At 43.2% G+C, this 22,933-nt stretch overlaps 1 protein-coding gene across 8 annotated transcripts in view; it reads left to right on the top strand.

Annotated features, from left to right (window-relative positions):
- TBC1D1 (TBC1 domain family member 1) overlaps positions 1–22,933 on the top strand; it is a 118,691-nt gene that overhangs the window by 31,602 nt on the left and 64,156 nt on the right. Inside the window, exon 1 of one of the 8 annotated variants that reach the window (XM_026093577.2) lies at positions 1,983–2,218. The exons of 6 other annotated variants lie outside the window; for them this stretch is intronic. In XM_026093577.2, the coding sequence (XP_025949362.1) occupies positions 2,189–2,218 (30 nt within the window). In that variant the 5' untranslated portion in view covers positions 1,983–2,188. Of the gene's footprint in view, positions 1–1,982; positions 2,219–16,142; positions 16,162–22,933 lie in introns of those variants that run through there. One more of the 8 variants, XM_064511309.1, reaches the window with a different exon arrangement.

Here is a 22,933-nt window from a genome sequence, read left to right as displayed (position 1 = left end):
GGAGAGAAATCCTCATAATTTCAAATTCCCGCATGTGATTTCTTCCCCTGATGAGCTATGTCTCTTTGAGCAAGCCACCTAAACTAGTCAAGACTTACATTACTTTTACAGATGGGTAAACTATTACTGTATTTAGATTGAAGACTCAGACAGAAAATGCTAACGGCCAGTGAAAGCAGGTTTCCCTGTTCCCACCAGCAGCAGCTCGGTGAGGCCAAGTTGCTGCAGTGCCGGGGGGTATGCGCTGGCATGCACGTCACCGGGTCGCATCCTCCGTGATGGGTTACCTCCGTTCACGACAGAAGCATCACGGCTTCGTTATTTATTTATTTTTTTTTGTGCATCCTAGCCTCCTTTTATGTTCAATCTTAATATTCTGTGTAGGTTTTTGGATTTGTTATTTTCTGATTTGTTAATCTCCTGTTCCTTAGGGGAAAGTGGATTGAAAGGCTGTGCTTAGTATTATTGCAAATGCCGCAGGTGCAAGCTTTGAAGAACTGCTTTTGTGTGCGCAGGAGCTGTGCTGTCCTGTCAGCCACTGCGGCCCCTTGCCACACACGAGGACTCTGAAGTTAGCAAATGCAGCCTTAGCAGTGATTAGTGCACTCCTCAGTCAGTCTTAGGAACATTACTTACGGTACAGGTTGAGTGTAATCATTTAAAGATAATCCGTGTACAGCTGATCAAATTCTTGTTGCTTTTGGGGGTTGTTTGGGCCGTATTCTGGTCAACAGTGAAGTGGATTAGATCTAGCAGGAAAGAGAAATGCGAACGCCTTGCTCTGATTATCAGGATTGTTAGCTTGTCCTCCTCCCCGCTACGAGATAGGAGGCTCCTCTCTGGGCTCATAACCTCCCTCCGCCTAATTGTGTGCTGCTGAACTGGCACGGCAGGCATGCGGGAGCGAGGACTGGCGCGCTCAGCCGCTGCCTCGCGCGCTTTGTGTGAGCTAAGAGCGGAGGTGCTGAGCTCTGCACTTCGGAGCAGGGCGGGAGGGCCTGAACCTGCCCCCTCTCTGCCTCCATGAACGGTTAGGTTGGCTCTGCTTCTCACCAGCCCACGTGCTTAAGTTTCACTCTTTTCCTCCAATGCATGTTTAATAATTTGGACAAGTGGACTACTGTCAGCTTAAAGCGGGATTATTCCGTTGGCGCTAAGCGTGCGAGTGCTCGGTGGTCAGGACGCTGTCCCAGTGGGTCGGTTGCCTGTGGGCAAGTAAAGACCTGAATCTGGCCTGTCAGGGTCTGACTCTGACCTGTTGAATTGCATTGGGAAGAGGTGCAGAATAAACCCCTATTTCTTCCTGTTATGATTTTGCAAATCTAGTTCTTAGTTTTCTTTCTTTGAGGTGACTGAAGATAAAGGGCTCTTTCATTTTGGGCCAAATGGAGTATTTCCCATGACGTCCACTGCTTTTTTCCTTCCTCCTTGTCCTTCCTCCAAACTGGGAAAGCCATTGTCTTCCCATGGCTCTCCAGGCAGCGGAGGAGGTGTGTGTGTTCATAGGCAGCCTAGCAGAAGGAGTGAAAACAGCAATTAAAACACTACTTGTCTGGATGGCTGGTAACATCCCCTGACCTGCCAGAAGCCTGCACATTAGCACCTTGGAGTGCAGCTTTTAAATTCTGTTCTTTCACAGCTTATTTCTTTAGGCAGAGATGCTAGTATGTGATGCTAAATAGCATTTAACTTACAAATAGCAAAGCTTAACTGGAAATTTAACATATCACGGTGGTCTTAAATAGAACATTATTACTCGATCTTTTTTTTAAGCATCACCTGGACGCTGCAGCAGTTCCAGAAAGTTACGCGGGCCGCGTGCGTCCCCGCCGCCCCAGCGGCGGCGGCTGCTGCGCCTTGTGCCGAGGTGACTTACAAGCGCCGCGGAGGGCAGCGGGGCTGGGCGGGGCGACCGGTCGGGGGCGGGCCAGGGGCGGGGCGAGCCGGCGGGGGCGGGGCCGGGGCCGGGGCCGGGCGCGGGGCGCCGCCGGCCCTTCCGCCCGCGGAGCTGCGCGTGCTGCCGCTGCCGCTGCCGCCGCTGCTGCCGCTGGCGCGCGCAGCTCGTGGCCGCCGCGGGCGAAGGGGAGGCGCCGCCCCCTCCCGCCCCGCCGCCGGCTCCGCTGGCCGCTCCCGTCTTCCTGCGGCGGCGGAGCGGCTGGAGCCGGAGCGCTGCGGCGGCCCTGCTAGGATGTCCCCGCTGTTCAGCTGGGTGGCCAAGGTAGGGGAGCCTCGCCCGCTCCGCTGCTCGGGCGGGGTAGCGCGCAGGAGTTACCGGCGCGCTCGTGTCGCCCGGAGGCAGGTCCTGCGCGGGGGGAGCCCTACTGTGCCGCGCGGTCGGGCGGAGCGCGGGGCAGCGCGTGTGAAAGTGGATCGTGGAGACAAGCGCGTAAAGCTCACTGCTCGGGGTGGAGGGAGCCTGGGAGCCGCGGTTCGCGCCGGGGCTCCGTCCTGCCGCCGGTTTGTGCGGAGGGAAGTGCGGTTGTGGCTGCCCGGTAGGTGTGGTCCCGGCGCTCGCTGCCGTCCCCGCTGCTGGCCGGCTCTGGAGAGCGGGTTGGTTTGGGGCTTTTTTCCTGTTTGTTTGTTTGTTTGTTTGTTTGTTTTTTGGTCACATTCGGAAGTTATGGAGAGCTGTAGTTGAGCTTTTAATGTGGGACTTCCTTGCGTAAGTGTGACTTAACGTCTGTATCAAGCGCCGGGTTTTACATCTATGTGTCTAGGAGTGCAGTGGTATCTTCTACTGTGGCTGTGAAACTGCACGCGGATGCAAAACAGCAGAGATGGTTAAAAATCTGGAGTGCAGTTTTGAGATGATGTTATAAAAAGTGTTTTTTTCAAATGAACAATAATACTCAATTTGAAATGACGCCTATAGAACAGAAGAGGACAAGCGGATGGAATGGAGCCATGTGGTAGGCAAGAATTAGAGCTTCCTTTGAGGAATTGGCTGAAAAAATAAGCACATAACTTGAAGTTAAGCAAGCAGGCGGTCTAGTCTACTAGGTAGACCTGTAACACCTCGCTTGCCTGTCTGTTTTGGCAGGTGTCGTTGGCCTTGTAGTGTGCATCCCTCTCCCTGACGAGGCCGCCTGCCCTGGGAAGGGAAATGCTCAACGTGCGACTTTGTTTCCCTCACTGGGATCCTCAGATGGAAGGATTTGCTTCCCATCTTGTCTTAAAAGGAGTCTGCTTGGTTTTAACTGTGCCCTGAAAAGCAGAAATTTATCCTTTCTTCTTCCCACCTGGCTTTTTCCTCCATTGGAGTAGTTACCTGGTGGGGCGCTCGTTTGAGAAGTAGTTCCCTCTCCCATTATCACCGTGGTTCTGTGTGTCCGTTTTCTGTCTGTGCCGTACGGCCTGGCTTGCTGTGTTATCCTGGGGAGTGATAGGGGCTGATCGTGCCAGCTGTTGCAGACGCACCGATCTCATACGCAGGTGGCTGCCGTTGAGAATGAGCGATGCTGTGGGGCAGTCCGAGCCGCTGAAGGTAGCCTGTTCACCCTGCTGCTTGTGAACTTGTCAGCCGGACAAAGCCGCTAGTCAGAAAGAAGTTAGTCTTGGAAGAGGGACAAGGCAGAACTTGTAGCGCAGAGACTTGGCAGCTTCTCTAGAGAAAGTAACAGAAGCTCTTGCAGAAACGCACACTTCTGACTTTGTTTTTAGAAGTGTTTTCTGGGGTTTCAAAAATAACTGTTACAATGCTGTTTTATTCTTTTTAATGGCAAAGGTTCATTCTTTTGATGGCAATTAATCACCAGTGCTAATTTGAGAGAGAAAGCAGTTTGCTTAGAAATATAAAATGAGGCTTATTAAAAGGGAGAGGTTTTCTTCCTTCCAAAATCTGATCAGTAAAAATGTAGGAAATACTGCTGTATGCTTTGAATGCAAATGTAAGCCTCTCCAGTTTTTGTAAGATGGTGGCTCATTCCCGAATAGGGAATGACTTCAGGGTGGGGGGGAGGAAGCTGCCCCCCTCGGTACAGGGCTGTGCCTCTGCGTCTGCTAGTGAAACATGAGTTACCCTCCACCCAGTAACACAGTGCTCAGTGCCACTGAGCAAGTCCCTCGGCCTGTAAATGCTTACAAGTGAAGTAATTTACTCCTGTGCACTGTAAAACTGGACCCCAGTGTTTATATCAGCATTACCTTTGAATATGTCTTCGTTACAGGCTTCTATGTGCTATTTTACCCAACTTGTCTCCCACCTACACACAGAGCCGATCCTTGGGATGCGTTTGGTAGCGCTGCTGGTGCCTGTTGCGGGGCCGTTCTGGGTGGGAGGAGAAAGCCAGGTCTTCCTTGGGCTGGTGTTGCCGGCGCTGGCAGCAGGGATGCTGGCTAAACCACTTGGATGATAACTCAGTGGATAATGAATTCCTTTCTTAAGTACTGACTTATTTTAGTCTATTAAAAGTATTTAATTAAAAAAATAGATGTACCTGTTTTTCCTGAGTGGTTTTATAAAAAATTAGACAACTGACTTCAGGGAAAATCCTTGCCTAAACACCTTAAAACACAGTTTGTTGAAAGTGTAAATTAACTTTGGACAGTTTTAGGTAAACACTGCAGCTGCTTTTGTACCAATAGAAATAATATGTTAATCTTTAAAATGTGTTCAGTTTAGTTCATTGCAATAATTTATTCAAGTAAAGAAATCATTTTGGAGCCAAAAAACATGAAAGCTTTCAGTCTGCAAATAAAATATGAATTGAAATGCTGTGTTTTGCCAATTTATGGGGTACTTGCATACCATTAATTCATTAATTGGAGATAATAGTCTTCTGATACTTCTAAAATGCATTTTTACCTGTATATCTATTGTATCTAATACTGCTTTAGATTAGATAAAAAAGAACTTTACAGTGCTAGTTGTCTACGATTCTGATTTTTTTTCTAGATTCTATTCAGAAGCAGCTTGACAGAAATCACAGTTGAAGAATTGATTATTGAAGGAATAAAGTAAGAAACAGTCCTTAGCATAATGAAATGTAGAAATTGAGAATTTGAGTAAATGTATCCTCAGATTCTCAGCCACTTAAGCAATTTATCCCCAGTGTGTCTTTCTGGTTAGCAAAAAGGAATATCATATATAATATAAAAACTGTGTTTAGCTTCAACTCATTTTGTCTAAAGATGATAAACTAACAAGAAGCCGGTAAAGAAAGTAACTGAGGGAAAATGCAAAGCAAGGTTGTATGATTTAAATCAGGGTTTCTTGTATAGTGATTTTGGTGATACGGATCAATTCGCCCTGACTGGCTAGCCCTCCTCTGCCTTCTGCAGTCCCATCCACTTCCAGCCTGCAGGAAGGCAGGATTCCCAGCAGTCCCAGGGAGGAAAGCGGGAGCTGCGGGGTTTCTTGCTGCAGCTTGAAGAACCTCGGAGAATGGGCCAGCAGCATCCGCAGGAGAGTACAGCCCTCCTAGGGTAGGTTTGCAGTGTGCCAGCTGGGTAGGTAACCTGGAAGCTCAGACCAAGAAGCTGATCATCTGGATTTCTCCTGTTCTGAAGAATGGATTTTAGAGTATATTTGCAATAGATGCTCTGAAATTGCCAATGGCAAAGCAAGAAGTTTTTTTTTTTTTTTTTCCAGTGATTGCTGAGGCAGAATTGCCTGTGAGCTCTTTTCAGTTGGGAAGCTCACAAGGCATCCCCAAAAAGAAGTTCCTCTACCACTGAGTGCAGTAAGGCTCAGTTACTTGGCGTCTGCCTTTAAACATTACTTAAATACTAATTATAGTAAGAGTGGAAATGTCACTTATTTTTTTCTGGAGTTCTGATACAATTTAGTGCTCTCAGTAGAATTGGTCTTGCTGATGTTTTGCCATGTTTTCTATTGTTTCCTAAATAATAAGAGGGCCTAATAGACCTCTGAGGGAGAATGCTTAGGGGTTACAATCTACTTCTTAGTTTAGGCCAGAAACTGCAAATTAAGTGCTTTGCCTTCTGGAAGAGAATGAGGAGGAATGAGAGACTGAAAATCAGGCAGTCCAAGAAATTCTGCCTCCTCCCCTCCCCCTTTTTCCCTTTTAGATAGTGTTTTGAAAGGCCCGTCTTGTCTTTTTTCCACGTCCGTTTTAGGGTATACCATACTCATTTATGTGGATGTTTTGTTACATCTGTACAGACTTCTCTCTTTTACTCATTCCCCACTGCCTGCAGCAAAGTTGAGCTTCTTTGGGCATCTTTAACCCCTTGGTGAATCACCAACATTTTAGCCAAATAAATCAGGATTTGGCCTCTAAGGAAGACCACAGAAGCTGTCATTTTAAATTGTCTAAAGCCCAATAAATTTGTACTTCTAAGATGATTAATCATTTGCAGAGGTGAATAAATGGTGGTGGTGGTCTCTGCTGTAGAGCCTATGTTTGTGCTGGTGCATTTCTCCCCATAATCCTGTTGCTAAATACATTTAAATGTTTGGATACTGTAGCAAGAACCAGCGAATTAACTGAGAAGTAGCATCAGGGAAGAATTGGGAATAACTGGGGGGAAAAGGCTCTGATGCTGCAGTTCCACTTGTGGAAGCAATCCCCTTGCAGCTGCTGCGGCTGGAGGGGCAGAAGCCTCACGCGCCTCCAGGCAGGCTGCCGGCCGCGCAGCGAAGAGAAACTTGGATGGCTGCAGGACCCGTGTTTCGGGGCCCACGTTCAGGTGATGTCCTGTTCGGAAAATACTTACTTGCTGTTCAGTGTTTTTCTCCAGGTCAGTTTTCGTTTGGGGAAAGATATAGTGGCCAATTGACAGTTTAGGGTTAAGTGTAGATTACCGAACATGCTGGGCATATTAAGCATACACAGTTTTCTGTATGCCAGTCACTCCACAGCTTCCCCCGCAGGGGTCTCAATGATGACTGAGGAATATGCGCTCAGCATTTGCAATGAAGTCAGTTCTGGGGTGAAACCGCTCTGTTACTCAGCAGTTATGTTTTCTTTGGAGCTGTTCACTTTTATTCTTAGTCCTCCCATTTCTTTCTGTGAATGCAAGGCCTGGATTGCACCATCTCTGCTCCGGTGTCCCCGATTACATGGGAGAAGTGCAGCACACAGGCTCACAGAGCTTTTATGTGGCTGTGCAGAGGTAGTACGCCGGTGCCCTTTGCTTTTCTGCAGTGCATTAAGAGTGCATAATAAGTAGTAAGTTGTTTCTACAGAGAGATTCCTGGGCCTGTAAGTTTCAGCTTATGAAGGCTTTCCTTTGAATCATTTATGCCTCTTGTCGACCTTCAAATTGAATAGTAAGTCAAGACTGAGTAGGTAGGTGAGCCTGCTGTTTTATACAGGTCCGGCCCTCTACAAGTCAAAACTTTGAGACTCCAATTTGCTTTCCGTAGCTGAAATGCTCTCTAGAAATTGGTGTTATTAACTGGTTTCATGTGGTAAACATGTTTTGGGCCAAACCAATAACAAAAATACTATTAGATCCTCCAGGAGCAGGAAGAATTCCCTGTTCCATCAGAGATGGTGCAACTAACCTTTATTTTATACATACATACATACATACATATATATATTGCACTGCAGTTTAACTTTATTTGCTCTACATTTAATGATCTGAAATACTACTTCACGTTATAGCCTGCTTTTCTGGAAGCTTTTCTGTTTCTGCTTTTCTGTCTTTTTTGGACAATGAAACAGTCTTTTCTGTGCAACAGAGGTGTCTCTGGGAACACAAAAGCAGCAGTTTGGCTCTGGATTCCCTGGATAGCAATGTCTTTAAGGGAAATGTCAAGCAAAGTAGTAGTACCGCTTTCTTCACAGATAGCTCACAGGGCTGCAAGACTATTCCAATTTTTTATTTCCCATCCTCCTGTGAATACAGAAGCAGCAGCAGCATTTCTGAGAAGCCTCTGCCTTAACGGTGTGTTGACATTTTTTTCTATGCCAATGAATAAATACTTATGATTTTAAAACCAAATGCTTAAAAAGACTTGGAGTTGAAGGAGCTGAGACTGTGCATGTAACATGGACATTGCTTAGTGGCTTAGAAAGTAAATCTTTGATAGAAACACTATCAGAGTGTTAATTGAATTACAGCCTGACTGTAAATATATTCTTTTGAATTAAAAACCTTTACAGCTTAAGTGTTAAAGCTGAAATACTAATGGATGGCAATGACTTCTTACCGAGAGAGGAAAAAAAAATCACAACCTCTGTTTTACTGGCATTTTACATAGCAGTAAAGATATACAAAATATGCCAAGAGATGTGCCCAAAGAGAAGCTTTTTTACTAATACGCATGGGGGGCCTGGCAGCAGAAAGGCAGAGCTGGGAAGACCTGCAGCTGGAGCTCGGAGAAGAGATGCTGAGGCAAGGAGAGACATTAAGCTCTGTGTATTGGTTTTAGTATCGAGTTACTTGTACTCAATATTGTATCTGAATTGGTTTTGGTTATTCTTAGTTTTTAATCACGTTATGGTAACAATTCTGAATTAACATGTAACTGTCACATTTTAATAGAGTTTTAAAGTAAAATCCTTCTGAGAAACGTGTTTTGCTTTTATTAGAAGCAAGGAGGAGGTTCAGGTATCTACTGCATAGAGGTGGAACAGAACATAACACCTGAGTTTCCACTGCCTCTTTTCATGTGCCTGCAAGCTCCTGAAGGGCCAAAGCACTATTCCAGGATGGGCTGCCCAGGTGTGCAAAAGCAACAGTCACGAGCCTGGAGAAGTCACTTACCGGCTGCCTCTATGTTAGCAAGTAGCGTGTGAGCAGCAGGGACAGGTTGTTACAGTGCAGCTGTTGGTGCTGAGGACCTGACACACAAATGGTTCAGGAAAGGGGGGTTATTTTGAAATATCCCGTGGACTGAATGCCTTTTTGCAGTGAAGTGCATCAAATAGGCTCCTGGAGCACGTCGTCCAGTTCAGCTCTGTCTAAACGGCCTCCAGTTCAGGCATTTTGGGATGGCTGTGCATTGCGATCTGCTGCGGAGTGAATGGATTGTGAGGGTGCCTTTGAAAGCACATTTCTGATCCAAATTAAAATACTGAAGTAGTCACACTTGTGTAACACTCGAGAATCATGTTAGAGGAGCTGGACACACGGCATGCAGACAGCTTTGCAATAGCTGGCACTGAGGCGAGGGGTGGGGACCCTTCAGAGAATCTTTGTTTTATTGGGATTTTGACATTTCCACTACTGTTTAATGTGATATTTGAGGCCTCAAGAGCTTGTTTCCAGTTTTGTTTTTGTTTGTTCAGCTTTCCTTTTAGACAAGTCAGGAAGGTGAGGTCTGTCCCTTCTCGAGGAGGACTTGGGGCGTGATAGAGAGGGATGGGTATTTGGGTTTCTGAGAGTACGTGCGTGCCGCACGCAGGATGAGGTCAGGCCGTCAGAAGCAGCAGCAGCTGCGGCGGTGTGCGCTGCGGGGATTAACCAGCCTGACCTGTGCTGCTGCTTGGGGCCGAGGGCACGGCGTTGCAGGGCCTTGTGCCTCCTTGTTCCTGAAAGGTGCCTTGCTACTTCTCGCCTTCGGTCTTGCACTCGCCCTGGTGCTTTCTGTTGTCTCCGTGAGCCGGCTCAGGGTGAGGTGGGGTTTTACAGATGTGCAGGTCTAGCGGTGAGCTGCTGCACCACAAGGCTGGCTGCTTCTGCCCCTGGTGTCCCCCGGTCTCTCTTGCACTGGTACCAGACCCTCATCTGACCTCACTAGGAGCAGATTAATCCAGCGAGCCCTTTCGCCCCCTGCCAGAGTCTAGAGTGTTCCTCTGCCAGTTTGTCTTCCTGTGCTCAGCCAGACACCTGTGCTGGCTGGTGCTGGCAAAGCGACAGGAGCTCGTGACGGCAGGTTGTGGTGGGAGCAGGACTTTTGCTCTCAGCAGCTGAGAGCTATCCTGTCAGCTTAGCTGTGTTGAAAACCCGCACCCTGATGTAGCCTAGCTAGCCGTATGCGTTGTGTTTTGCTATGTGGGGTTAAATAAACCACGCCCCCACCAAGTCTGATTTGAAAAAAATACATACTTAGTCCCTGTAACATTTTGATATATAAAGGATTTCTGTGAAATAGCGATGGATAGAAGGAAGTCTGACTGAAGGACTGTGAAGAGATAGTAAAGGCATGAATCTCCTTCCATTCCCAGTGCAGTGCACATGTAAGCACACGTTGATGGTCACCTTACAAAAAAAACTTACTTTCATCCAGGTACTTCACCACGAAGTTCTTCCTTACCCAAAAGTTGTTGACTTTGAACATGTGTATGCTTTTCTTTGTGCCTTTACGACATCATCACTGTAATTAAAAACATGTATTTTTTCCAGGGGGAATCTTTGTGCACTAACCAAACAGGATTTTCAGGTACAGATAGCCTCTAAAATTGCAGGTTTGGGGAGAAGAGACCACATGTGCATAGTTACACAGACACGCTCCCAGATATGGAAGATGTCAAAGCCGAGCAAAGCTAAACAGTCCCTTTCTTTTTCGATCAAACATTTTCGGGGTTTTCTGTGTTTATTTCAAGGAGCTCTGTAACCAAATATCTTATTTTTATTCGATCTTAACAGTTGTTTCTCTACATTCACTGGACCATTGGTCTGCTGTTACAGTACCAATGAGGGGAGCTCACTGGAACTGTTGTCATGGAAATTTGGATGGCTAGCACTTCTTTCTAAACGTTTCATGCTGGTTTTGTTTCTTTGGACCTTTTTATAACTTCCAATCTCCTCAAATGCAAACCATAGGAAAGGGGATTTGTAGAAGTGCTCTGGAGTTTTAGACAATTATGTACAAGAGGTCTGTCTTTAAAACTGTATTGGTAGTTACCCAGACTTTGACCCAAAAATACATGCTGGAATTTCAGATTTTGGATAAATCCCATTGAAATATAATCTGTAGGATTTAGCATTCTGTGGAAGTGACTGACATTTCCATCTGACATCTCATTATCAGAGGCTGACTTTTACTGACTTCAGAATTCAGAAATGCTTTCTTTCATACAAAAGCTTAGTTTACAGATCTACCCCTGTATTTTGTTCATAATGTACAGAATAATATGCACAATTATTTACTGTAGGCTGTTATGCTTCAAATAGGATTTTCTATACTCAAAGTTTGGTATTTTTAAAGACTCGATAATGCTTTCCCGCATATTTAAAAGAAACAACACAAAAGAGCCCACTCCATTTGCATATTAGGTGTGGCTAAAATCCTAGCAGTCCCTACCACTGACATCTTTCTTTGGGGAAAGAAAACTATGCACTAAAAGGAATTTTCCTTGGACTCTTTTCTTCCTTCTTTTCTTACTCCTTCAGCTAGTCTATTTTGTGTCCTTTTAGATCATTGTCTTTGTGTCCCCCTCCAGCTTTTTGTGGGGATCTTCCAAGTTTCCTATTCTTACACATATTCTCACACATCTGGCCAATTTTACTTGCTCGCACAAACTTTACCTACGTGCTTGCATGTAAATTCTGTGTCAGTCTTGCTGTCTTTTTCTGGTTAGCCACTAAGTCCATCAGTTACTGCAAGGTAAGTTGCAGTGTGAAATTGCAGCTTATTACTTGTCTTGTGTTATTGTCCTTCTGTGTGATTTCAATACACAGAAAATGAAGGATCTGAAGAAAATGGAGAGATGCAACCGCTTTTTTACCCTGGGGAAGAACATGCCCACAAACAGCTGGGGTGGAGTGGTAGCTAATCTATAAAGTTCACACTTGCAACTGTTATGTGTCCCTCCTCCTAAGATAAGACTTTTTCTATCTTTCTACACAAAGGTAAATACAGATTTCTACACAAACAACTTTCTACGCACATGAAACTGTACTTATCTATCTGTTGCTATCTTGCATCCCAGTTACTGCAGCAGCGCTTTTCCTTGTCCTCGCCTAGTCTTTCTTGCTGATACCCATTGAGAATACTACTGTATTTCTCCTAGCCAGCTGTTCCACATCTCTTTTCATTCCTTGACTGGTTCCCCGTTCTTTATCACAGTACATCAATAAAAACTGTCTTTGCTTTCAGGGCGCTCCGCAGTTTACCTTTACCCTGACATCTCTTGCTTAGCATTGGAACACGGACACCCATACACAGCTGGCTAAGATGTGAGTCTCTACTGCGTATTTATTAGCGTTTCCAACAAAACTTTTTGTTTTCTTCCGTGTTGCTCATTGCATTGAGGTGGAGGAGTTCTCCATAGGCAACTACAAAATTAACTCACGATTCCAGTCTTCTACCATGGTTTCTTCTGCTGCCTGTTTCACTAACCAATTTTTTCTCATAAAGATTTCCCTTATCGGTATATATAAATCCTTTTACTCTGACTGGTCTTAGGTCTGGATAATGGGATCAGTATTTTATTCTCTGTTGTGTGCTGTGCATAGCAGTATAGGAGGAGGTCTGCAGCTGGTTCTCGTAGATGCTTCAGTATGCAAAAAAGAATAATTTTACGGTGAGTGAAAGAGTGCTGCAGGATTTGGCCATCAACATATTTCAGGGGCTGGGAAGGAATAGAGGAGAAGTTACGCTTTAGCAGTGGAGATCCTGGTCTATTTTTCTCTTTGTAAAGTTTTATCTAGAGCCAAAAGTTTTAATATCAAGGACAAGGCTTTTAAAAGTGACCTCAAATTTGGTCATCCAACTCAAGGCACCCAACATCTATATTTGTTAGAAATGCTGAATACTTACCACTCTGTTTTGGGTTTCATGGGTAAGGCAGTACTTAAATACAACACTTTGGAAGTACTGTGGAGTTCAGAATTCAAGATGCGATTATCAGAGGAGTCTATCGTAGTGAGCTGTACGGCTCAGCTGAATTTCAGTGTTCAGTAGTTGTCTGCCTGATTTACCACTCTCTACCAGTCTTAACTTGGGAGGAGAGGGGAGTGAAATCCTAGAAAGAGAACAGATTCTATTTTTTTTGTCTCTCCTTATAACTTACGTCTGAATGAAGTATGATGTAGATCAAAGCTGATATTTATTATGTGATAATACAAGTAAGCAGTGGGAGTTCCAGAAATGCTCATGATTATGGCCAACATGTATTATTGGAAGCTTTTGTTTACACTCTTTTATCAGTATCTTTTTTTACTGATCACAGTTCTCTATATACTGCACTGTAATGTAGTCACTTCATTTGGAAAGGCACAGTGGTTAGGTCTGTTTGGTGATTTTTAATTTCTTTTGCATCAGTCCAGCTAGCTTGTTCTGACTGTAGTGATAGAAGAACATTCTTACTATTTCAGCTAGTATCTTGAGATTATTATCAATTTTCAGATAGATCAGTGTGGCTCTGTGCCTTTTTTCTGCTGTAGTATTTTTTCTGCATTGCTTTTCCACATAGAAACAAGAAGAATTTTGAGACAGAGACTCAAATTAATAAATATCCCTGAATTTCTTCTCTTGCTGTTCATTGACTATGTCATTTGTATTTCCGTGCTCCTGTTAGGCATCGTGTAGGACTGGGTACTGGGTGGTGTCATTATGGCAGTCCTTTAAATGAACTAGATGATCTAGGTAAACAATCTGACTACAGTTTGAGAGGATTGTTGATAACACTGTAGCATGCCTACTGGAGAAAGAAGAGAAGAATGTAAGGATTTATGGAATGCTCTACAAGCATAGCTTTTCCAAACTTTTTTTTTTCCCCAAGATTTTTGTCAAATCTGAATTTGAGAGAAAGGACAGAACATGGAAAAGTTGAGCTGTTCACCTACTTTTAAAACTTTAAGATAGCTGTACCTTTTCACAGAAGGGAAGCAGGGTCTTATTTGTTTATCATCAGCAGGAATTGGAAGAACCTAGTTTTTGGGCCAATGATCCTTGACTCTTTGGAGGGAAAAAACAAACAAACAAAAAAACCAACAACAAAAAAAAAGAAGAGCAAACTCTCCTAAGGTATGTCTCTGTCTTAATGGTGGGGATCTTGAGTAAATGTATTTATTCTTCCCTTTGCTACCCTATACCATCCGATTAATAGCTTTCAGTGAATGGAGAATGTCTCTAGGAAAGCAATGTGTTTTGGACTGTCCTTGATAACATAGTTTAGCCGCTAATTCCAAGAGAGTTAGAACCATGACCTGTATCACTTTGTGGCTAAATTTCTTCACAGAAAGCTGAAGAGTTTTCATTCAAACTACATAATAAGTGTTTTAGACTAAACAGTCCTGTTGAATCATGGGAAGTCAGTAGGCTTTCTGTAATTCACTCATTTAAAAATTCAAAATATGGTTAATTTTGTAGGATGTTAACACTTTCCCTATCTACTGCTTATATAAGGGTCTTGCTAGTAGTTGAGGGCTATTTAAGTGTACTGTTTGTATTGTTCTCCCTCCTCTTCCATTATAGCGAATGCACGCCATGCATCAGGAATGCCCAGTAAAAATCAGTAGCATTGAACAGTTCTTTGTCAGGTCTGTTAAAATAAACAAACAAACTAGATATTCCTAAGACAACCATTTCATGTAGGAAACAAAACCTGACAAACTCCCTCTTACTTCAATTTTTATGTTCACATGAAGCTAATTTTCATAAACAAGTTATTTTGGGTGATTTACAATATATTTTAGAAAATTTGAATACTGATAACTAGTATCAATTACTGATATTGATTTCATGCAAGTATATAGTTAATTGACAAGCTTGAATAATGTCACCAGCCTCTGTTCAGAGATCACAAACTTGTCACAGGAGAAGCTGTCACTAGAAGGTGTGAGTGGGGGGCCCTAAGACATGAGAAACTATTTGTTTTACATCTGAAAAGGACTAAAATTGGTGAACTCCATTCTGACTGCTTTTCTTAAGTGGAAGTCAAGAGAGTTTTCAAGAAGGTTTTACCTCTGTGAAATAGCCTGCTCTTTGTTCATGGGATGATTCACCACTCCTTTCCAGTCCTGTCCTTCTGTGGATTGACCTGAGGCAATTGAAATCTATTATTAAATGCCAAAGCAGCAAGTATTTGCTTACCCAAGAGCAAATCAATTCACCAGTATTTCATAAAGCCGAGCAGAAGGTTTTAAAGAAGCTAATCAGGTTATGCACTCCAGTTCGCTTGGAAACTTTAAAAGTTTGATGTTTGAGGGAGGGTCTTCCTATGAAAAACATATGAACTCCCCCACCCCCAGCACTTTTAGGGAGAAGGATCATGGAGCTGTGTCTTCCCTGGGAAGTCTCACCCTGTTCTCAGATTGCGAGATGGTGTTTTACTCTGTTGCAGGTAGAGTTAGCTTACGTAGTGTGTGAATCGAAAGCATTCATAGGATTTCCTCCCCCCCTACCCTTTAGGTGAAAACTGAAATAAATAGAGGGGGAGGCCTTTGACACGTTTTGATCAGCTATGTAAAAATTTTGCCAGAAATAACTTAATTTGTAACTAAGACGCATACCACAACTGGAGTTCTTTTCCGTTCTTAGTTGTAGTTGAATGTTCCTAAATAGGACAGAACAATTTGAGGCTTTCTGTCACTTGAAAAGAAGCTGTATTTGCTGCTAGCCCCCATTTTGCCAGTTATATGTATTTTGCGAAGTGTGATAAAAGGCTGGGAGCAAAGGAGACTGGGAGAGATCCTGTCTCCTCTTGTACAATTGGAATTGAATCTGACAAATATCTCTTTCCCCCCCCCCCAAAAAAAAGTTTTTAGTAACTCATTTCCTGTTTTAAATCCTGCTGTTGCCTTTCAGTTAAAAACAAAACACACCAAACAAGCCTCTCCTGAAGGCTTTCAAATGTCTGTGCTGTCTCCTCTCTATTTATAACCATCTAAGAATAGGATTCCTCCTGTTCCCTCACCCCCAGCCCCAACTCTGCCTCAGGCCCATCTCAGCCTGGGGAAGGGAGCTGTATGCAGCTCCAAAAGCCCCCCAAAAGGGTTTAATCTCTGTTTGTGATCAGTGAGCACAGATGTCTCCAGCAATTACTTTACAACAGTTACTGCCTCCTTGTTAGATGGACACCTTATAAATGTGAGCCAGGAATCCTTTAGGAATGACCAGTTTCATTTGTGAAACTGTGTGACCAGAAAACTTTTGAACCAGAAGTGGAGAAGGTGACGCCATGAAGATGTTAGTCTGTTATTTAAAATATCTGTTCGTTTGTTCTGTTTCACATTTGTCGCTGAAGAGTTGTGGCATTGAATGGAGGGGCTCATGAAGCTGTACAACATGAAAAGGAATTGCTTGTGCTGCAAGGACAAAAAGGGGCTGGGGAAGAATGAATAAATGAATGCTATATGGTAAGTCATCCAGGTACAGAGTATACTGATAGGCTTCGCAAGAGCAGATTTTGTAGGAATAGCCCCTTCAAAGCCAGTCAGGTGCTGCTGCCTTTGGTGCTGCACCAAAAGCCTAGGGAAGCAGCCTATTACTTGCAGGATATTTCAGTTCATGCTTTTTCAGGGAAGCGGGGGGGGCAGTGCCCAAAAGTTAAGCAGTTTGGGACATGGTGGTATATTTGTGATGGGTAGCCAATTTTTGTAAGTGTTTCAGGCTTAACGGAGTGTATGTCTTGAGATTATGTAAAAGAAAACCTTAAAGTATGTCAGCAAATAATGCATTCCTCTAGGAGAGGAAACACCACCACAGAATAAATTAGTCCAACTTCACTGGAACACTGAGTACAGTTTTGTTCTATTTCTGAGCTTGTTTACAATAATCTATAAACAGACATTGTTTTTTAGAAAGGGGAGAGAACCTTTTTGTGCCTATTTCAATTTCATGGCGTGCTCTCTGCTCACGTGACTGTGCCAGAAGGGCAACCTTGCCCTCCGTCTAAGCAGTTGTAAAGAAAGTTCTCAAGCTGAGAGTTGTCTGTAATACTAAAAGGACCGTGACACTGTGAAAGCAGTACACACTACTCGGTGCATCAGTCTGCATCGCTTAGGAATTTTGTGAGGCAGCTCTTGACATATATGGGAAATATAGTCACCTTCATGACTTTTTACAGTAACGCGTGCATTGTAGGAGTACCTGTTGGTTAGGTGGAACTCCACTCTTCAGTTCGGGCTGTTCTGGTGTCATTACGGAGTACACAAGCGTCGCTCATTCACCATGATCCAAGTCAGCTAGATTTAAACAAATGACTCTCTTCTGTCCTGTATAGAATATCCTTACTTTGAATTCTAGTACACTCTCATTCATCAGCTTCTTACATGCTCCTCTGCAAGCTGAGTCTTTGCTCCATCACCCTCGCTGACCCAATTCTCTGTGTAGTACCTGTTCAAACCTAACTAAAAGAACAACTGCACCAGCAAGTAGACATACATACAATCACTTTTCCTTCTGTACGTCTATGCTAATATTATTCAACCACTGAGCTTTGCCGTATCAAGGGTGAAAAGGCATCTCTGTATTCCTTTCACGTATTAGGTATATATGAAGTATTGTAGAGAGAAATGATGCTACCAAATATTATTTACTGGTTTTATTTTATGTTCCCTTGTGCTTGGAACCTGGGCAGTTAATATTGACTTTTGATGGCCATAGTAGGGCTATGAGATAGGTCAAGGTGCATGGATGGTAAAGCTGCTGAAAAAGGCACAGGTAATAGTTGTTAATAAGTTGAACAACATGATACAGTACAGCAGCAAAGTTTTATGCTGTATACATTAAAAAAAAAAAAAGCCTTAAGTCACAGAGCATGGATGAACAGTCTCTCACCAATCTTAAATGCTTGGAGAAGCTTTAATAAGAAGCTTTGTCTCTAACTGTAATGAATTCACTGGGTACAGAAAAACAGAACAAACTTAAGGGAGCTTATCAGAGATAGTAATCATTGAGGAAAGTGAGGAACTATAAACTTTCTGCCTCTCTAAATTAAACCTTGCTTTGAAAGTACCATGTGGGAGGAATAAAAGTTAGCAAATAGTAGAGAAAGAAGACTAAATATTAAACCACTACAAGGAACTTGATTAAGAATCAAGGGGTGAAAATTAAGAAAACAAGGATTTAAGTTAATTACTGGAAAATGTTAATGAGGCTGTAGAATAGTCTCCAAGCAAGCAAATAGAAGAAAAGCCTGCTATGAAGACATTTAAGGTCTGAATATAAAAGGTCATTCACTGAAATGGAAATGAATTTTAAAAGCTTGTTATTCTTTCCTACCTTGAATTTATACTAATATACAGTTACAAGGAAATTCTGTCATTTAAATTTTTTATTTTTTTTTTTTACTTTAGTGAGAGATTAAAGATCTTGGTTTTGTGCTGTATGTTTTTAGTTTGTTCTTTGCTGAAGCTGGTAGGCAAGACTTCTCACGAAGGACAATCTGTTGCTTGTGTGTTAACATTCTTTTTCTGGAAGACATAGATTTTCCATTAGGAAGAAGAGGTTGCCAAGAGAGCTTTGGGATCCCCACCCTTGGGGTACTCAGAACCCAGCTGGATATGATCCTGAGCATCTGATTTAACTTGGATCTAATCAGGATCTGACTTGAAAGTTTGTGCTGTATTATGTGGGAGGTTGCACCAGATGACCTTCAGAGGTCCCTTCCAATTTAAATTATTCTGCAATGCTAAAAAAGAAGTAACAGTGCAGAAAATCAAAATCAGTTTTTCAATTATTAAAAAAAACTCAGAAAATATAAATTGAAGTTTGACATTTTTAGATCTAAAACATTTTAAATTCATTGAATGGAGAAGACTATTCAAGAATATAGTTGACAACTGTTGCCAGTTTAGGGAGTGATAAGGATAGGAAACATTGAATTCTGTTTTATTACTGCACAGCTGTTTGCTAAAAGTGTCCTGAAAACAGACCTTTTAAAATAAATATCAAACTCTGAAAATCCAAGATTTTATGCAGTCTTTTAAAAATGTAAATAAATAGAATACATTGCTATATCATCTTTCTATATATGTTACATATATCTCAAAAATGATTTTTCCTTTCTTCTGTTTCTTTACTTTTACAAAATATCCCATGGTATGACTTCCGTATTGGTCACAAATACTGCTATATATCCTGCTACAACTACATGGCTTCTGCAGAAATCTTTAGCTGCAGGAACCATATTTTACTGCAGCTGCAAAACCTAGCAAAATAGAAGAGAAAGGTATTAATAGCAAATGCTGGTTTAGACTTCTTGGCATACTTTATTGAGTCTTCTGTGGAGAGAACAAAAGGCAAGTAAATACTCTTGAAATAATTCCAATAATGTGTGCTCTAATGCTTGAAAAGGCAGGCAGACCTCACCTCATCAAAACACTTGCTTGTTTCGAGAGCTTTGTGAAAGGGTGTGAAAGCTCAGGTCCAGCCAGTGTTTCCCAGGTGTGTTATCTTCTGAGTTTTCACTCAAGATCTTATCCTAAAGATGTTCAGTCTCCAAGAGTTTACGTAGTCTATAATATAAGATCAGCTCCTGACAACACAGATCTTTTATGTTAAATGAAACCACTTACTCGCAGTGTGTGTCTGTGTGTGTCTCCTGGCCATCTCAGTTGATGTCTTAACAGTTCCCCTTTTGTAGTGCACTCTGCTCTTCTACTTTCTCTAATACTGTGTGTTAGGGAAACAGGGAATCTTTTTTTAGTCTAGTCTTGTTTACCAAAAGGCAGCTGTTGCCTTCAGCTGTTACTGGTCTTTCTTCATTAAAATAGTTTCTGTCTCTCTCTTAAATCCACTGGCAGGCTAAAGACATCTGACATCTTACTGTATGCTTGTATGTAAACTTACAGGGTGACTTCTAGTTGCAGGAGAGAAAAAGTGCAAGTGCAGCTTCTCTTTCTCTGAGGGGAGAGCTTACCATGGGAAGAGCTGATTCTTCTTCTCCAAACAAAGTCAGCAAACCTGTGCATGCTTTAAGATGATTGCCTTTTCTCATGTTTGGTGCAGAATAGAGGAAGTTGTAATTGTCAGCCTAGTAACAGACAAATATGCAGTAGGAAGTTTTAGGTGTTGGTTTGTCTTTCGTTTGATTATCCAAAAGTCAAGTCACAAGAATACTCAGCATTTTAATTTTATGCTTTGTTTATATATGTAACTGTACACGTTTCTGTTAAATGGATGTTCCAGTCATAGGAGAAATAGCACAGTGTATGTAAAAAATCACAACAGTCCAATGTTAGCTTTAATGTTTATAGGTATCTGTTTTTCTGTAACTAATTCAGACACTCAAAATGCAAGAAATTCTTCTAGTAAGCTTTGATTGTATCTTCTGTTCACTTCTCCTACTTTGTCCAGCGTGAGTTGGTAGGGATCTTACATAAGAAGGCAATGTTCTGTGTTTGGTAATGGTTCATCTTTGCTTACACTGTTGTTCTGTACTTAGTTTTGTCCCTTAGGGAAATAATTTTAGGTCATTGGCAGTTGTTTGCCTGATTATAGAAGTAATCTCTCTCCACTAATTACATATTTATACTGTGAAATAAGCCAGAGAACACTTAAGAATAGAAGTATTCTAGAAAACAAAATTTGTGCGGCAGGAAGAAATCGTACATGTATGTAATAGGCATCCCCCAACATCTTATGTGAGTATAGGTTAGTGGACTCATATGCTTGGTGTTGGTATCTAAATCACAGAAAAGCTGAGGTTGGAAGAGACCTCTGGAGATCATGTAGTCCAACCCTCTGCTCAAAGCAGGGTCATGTAGGTTGCTCAGGGCTGTGTCCAGTTGTTTTGAGTGTGTCCAAGCATGAAGACTCCATAGCCTCTCTGGACATCCTGTTCCAGTGTTCGCTCACCCTTGCAATATTTTTTTCCTTATATTCAGGTGTAATATTCTGTGTTTCAGTTGGTGCCCATAGCCTCTTGTCCTTTCACTGCACACCACTGAGAAGAGTCCAGCTCTGTCATCTTTACACCCTCCCATCAGATATTTATAAACTTTGATAAGATCCCCCCTGAGTTTTTTCTTCTCCAGGTCGAACAATCCCAGCTCTCTCAGACTCTTCTCATATGAGATGCTCCAATTCCTTGATCATCATCTTTGTGGCTGATCATCTCCAGTCTGTCTATGTCTCTCTTGTACTGGGGAGCCCAGAAGTGGACACAGCACTCCTGATGAGGCCTCACCAGTGCTGAGAAAAGAGGAAGAATCACCTCCCTCAGCCTGTTGGCAATGCTCTTCCTAATGCAGCCCAGGATACCACTGGCCTTCTTGGCCAAAAGGGCGTACTGCTGGCTCATGGTCAACTTGTTGTCCACCAGGACTCCCAGGTCCTTCTCTGCACGGCTGCTTTCCAGCGGGTCAACCCCCAGCCTGTACTGGTGCATGGGGCTATTCCTCCCTAGCTGTAGGACTTTGCACTTCCCTTTGTTGAACTTCATGAGATTCTTCTCTGCCCATTTCTTCAACCTGTTGAGGTCCCTCTGAATGGCAGTACAGCCATTGGGTGTATCAACCACTACTTTTTTATTGTCTGCAAATATGTTGAGAGTGCATTGTATCCCCTCATCCAGGTTATTAATGAAGATGTTAATCATTTTTGGCTCCAGTATCAATCCCTGGGGTATACCACTAGTGACTGGTCTCCAGCTGGACTTCATGCTGCTGATCCTAACCCACTGAGTCTGGCTCACTTAAGTGAGTTTTCAGCCTCCTTCACAGTCCATTTATCTAGTCCATAGTTCATCAGCTTGCCTATGCGGATGTTATGGGAGACAATGTCAAAATCCTTGTTAAAGTCAAGATAAATACTGCCCTCCCCTCATCTGCCAAGCTATTCATTTCATCATAGAAGGCTATCAGGTTGGTCAAGCATGATTTCATCTTTATAAGTCCATGCTGACTACTCCCAGTTACATTTTTGTCCTTCATATGTTTGGAAATTTCTTCCAGGAGGATGTGCTCCATCACCTTCCCAGGGATTGGGATGAAGCTGACCTGCTTATAGTTCCCCACATTCTCCTTGCCCACCTTGAACATGGGAGTGACATTTGCTTTCTTTTCAGTTCTTGGGAACCTCCTCTGATTGTCAAGACCTTTAAAAGATAATCAAGAGTACCATCACAGTGACATCAGCCAGCTCCCTCAGCATTCATGGGTGCATCCCCTCAGATCCTATGGACTTGTATACGTTCAGGTCGTTTAAATGGTTGCTAACCTGATACTCCTCCAGTGAGGGTCCTTCCTTTCTCTGGGCTTTCCCACTGGTGTTGGAGACCTGGGGTTCCTGAAGACAAGTCTTCTCAGTTAAGTCTGAGGCAAAGGAGGTATTGGGTACCATGGTGTTTTCCATATCCTTTGTCATCAGGTCCCTTCCAGCAGGCCTGCGTTTTCCCTTGTCTCCCTTTTGCTGCTGATATGGCTGTAGAATCCCTTTTTGTTGCCCTTAATGTTCCTTGCTGGATTCAGCTCCAGGAAAGCTATGGTTTCCTAAATCTATCCTTGAACACTTGGGCAGTGTCTCTATATTCTTCCTGGGTAACCTGTCCCTGCTTCCACCTCTTGCATGCTTCCTTTCTATGTCTGGGTTTTGTCAGGAGTTTCTTGTTTATCCATGCAGGCCTCCTGCCACCTTTGCTCTATTTCCTTTGCCTGGGCATGGGCCATTCTCGAGCTTGGAAGAGGTGATCCTCGAAAATCAACCATCTCTCCTAGACCATTCTTCTCTGCAGGACTGTATCCTGAGGGATTCTTCCAAGGAGATCCCTGAACAGTCCAAAGTCTACTCTCCTGAAATGCAGGGTTGTGATCATGCTGTCTACCTGGTGCCCTCCTTTCAGGATCATCAACTCCACCATGTCATGGTTACTGCAGCTAAGGTTGCTCCCGGCCTTCGCATCCTTGAGCAGTTCTTCCTTGTTTGTAAGTATCAGGTCCAGCAGGGTGTCCCCTTGCATCGACTCCTCAGGCACTTATGTGAGTAAGTTGTCTGGAGTGTACTCCACAAACCTGCCGGACTGCTTGTGCCCTGCTCTGTTATCTTCCTAGCAGATATCAGGGTCGTTAAAGTCCCCCATGAAGACCAGGGCTTCTGATGAAGGCTTCATCTACTTCTTCCTAATCAGGTGACCTGTAGCAGACACACACCACAGTGTTGTCCACGTTGGTCTGCCCTCGAATCCCC

The sequence above is a fragment of the Dromaius novaehollandiae genome, chromosome 4 (genome assembly GCF_036370855.1).
Source record: "Dromaius novaehollandiae isolate bDroNov1 chromosome 4, bDroNov1.hap1, whole genome shotgun sequence".
Lineage (NCBI taxonomy): Eukaryota > Metazoa > Chordata > Aves > Casuariiformes > Dromaiidae > Dromaius > Dromaius novaehollandiae.
This window is presented reverse-complemented; position numbering and strand designations above follow the sequence as displayed.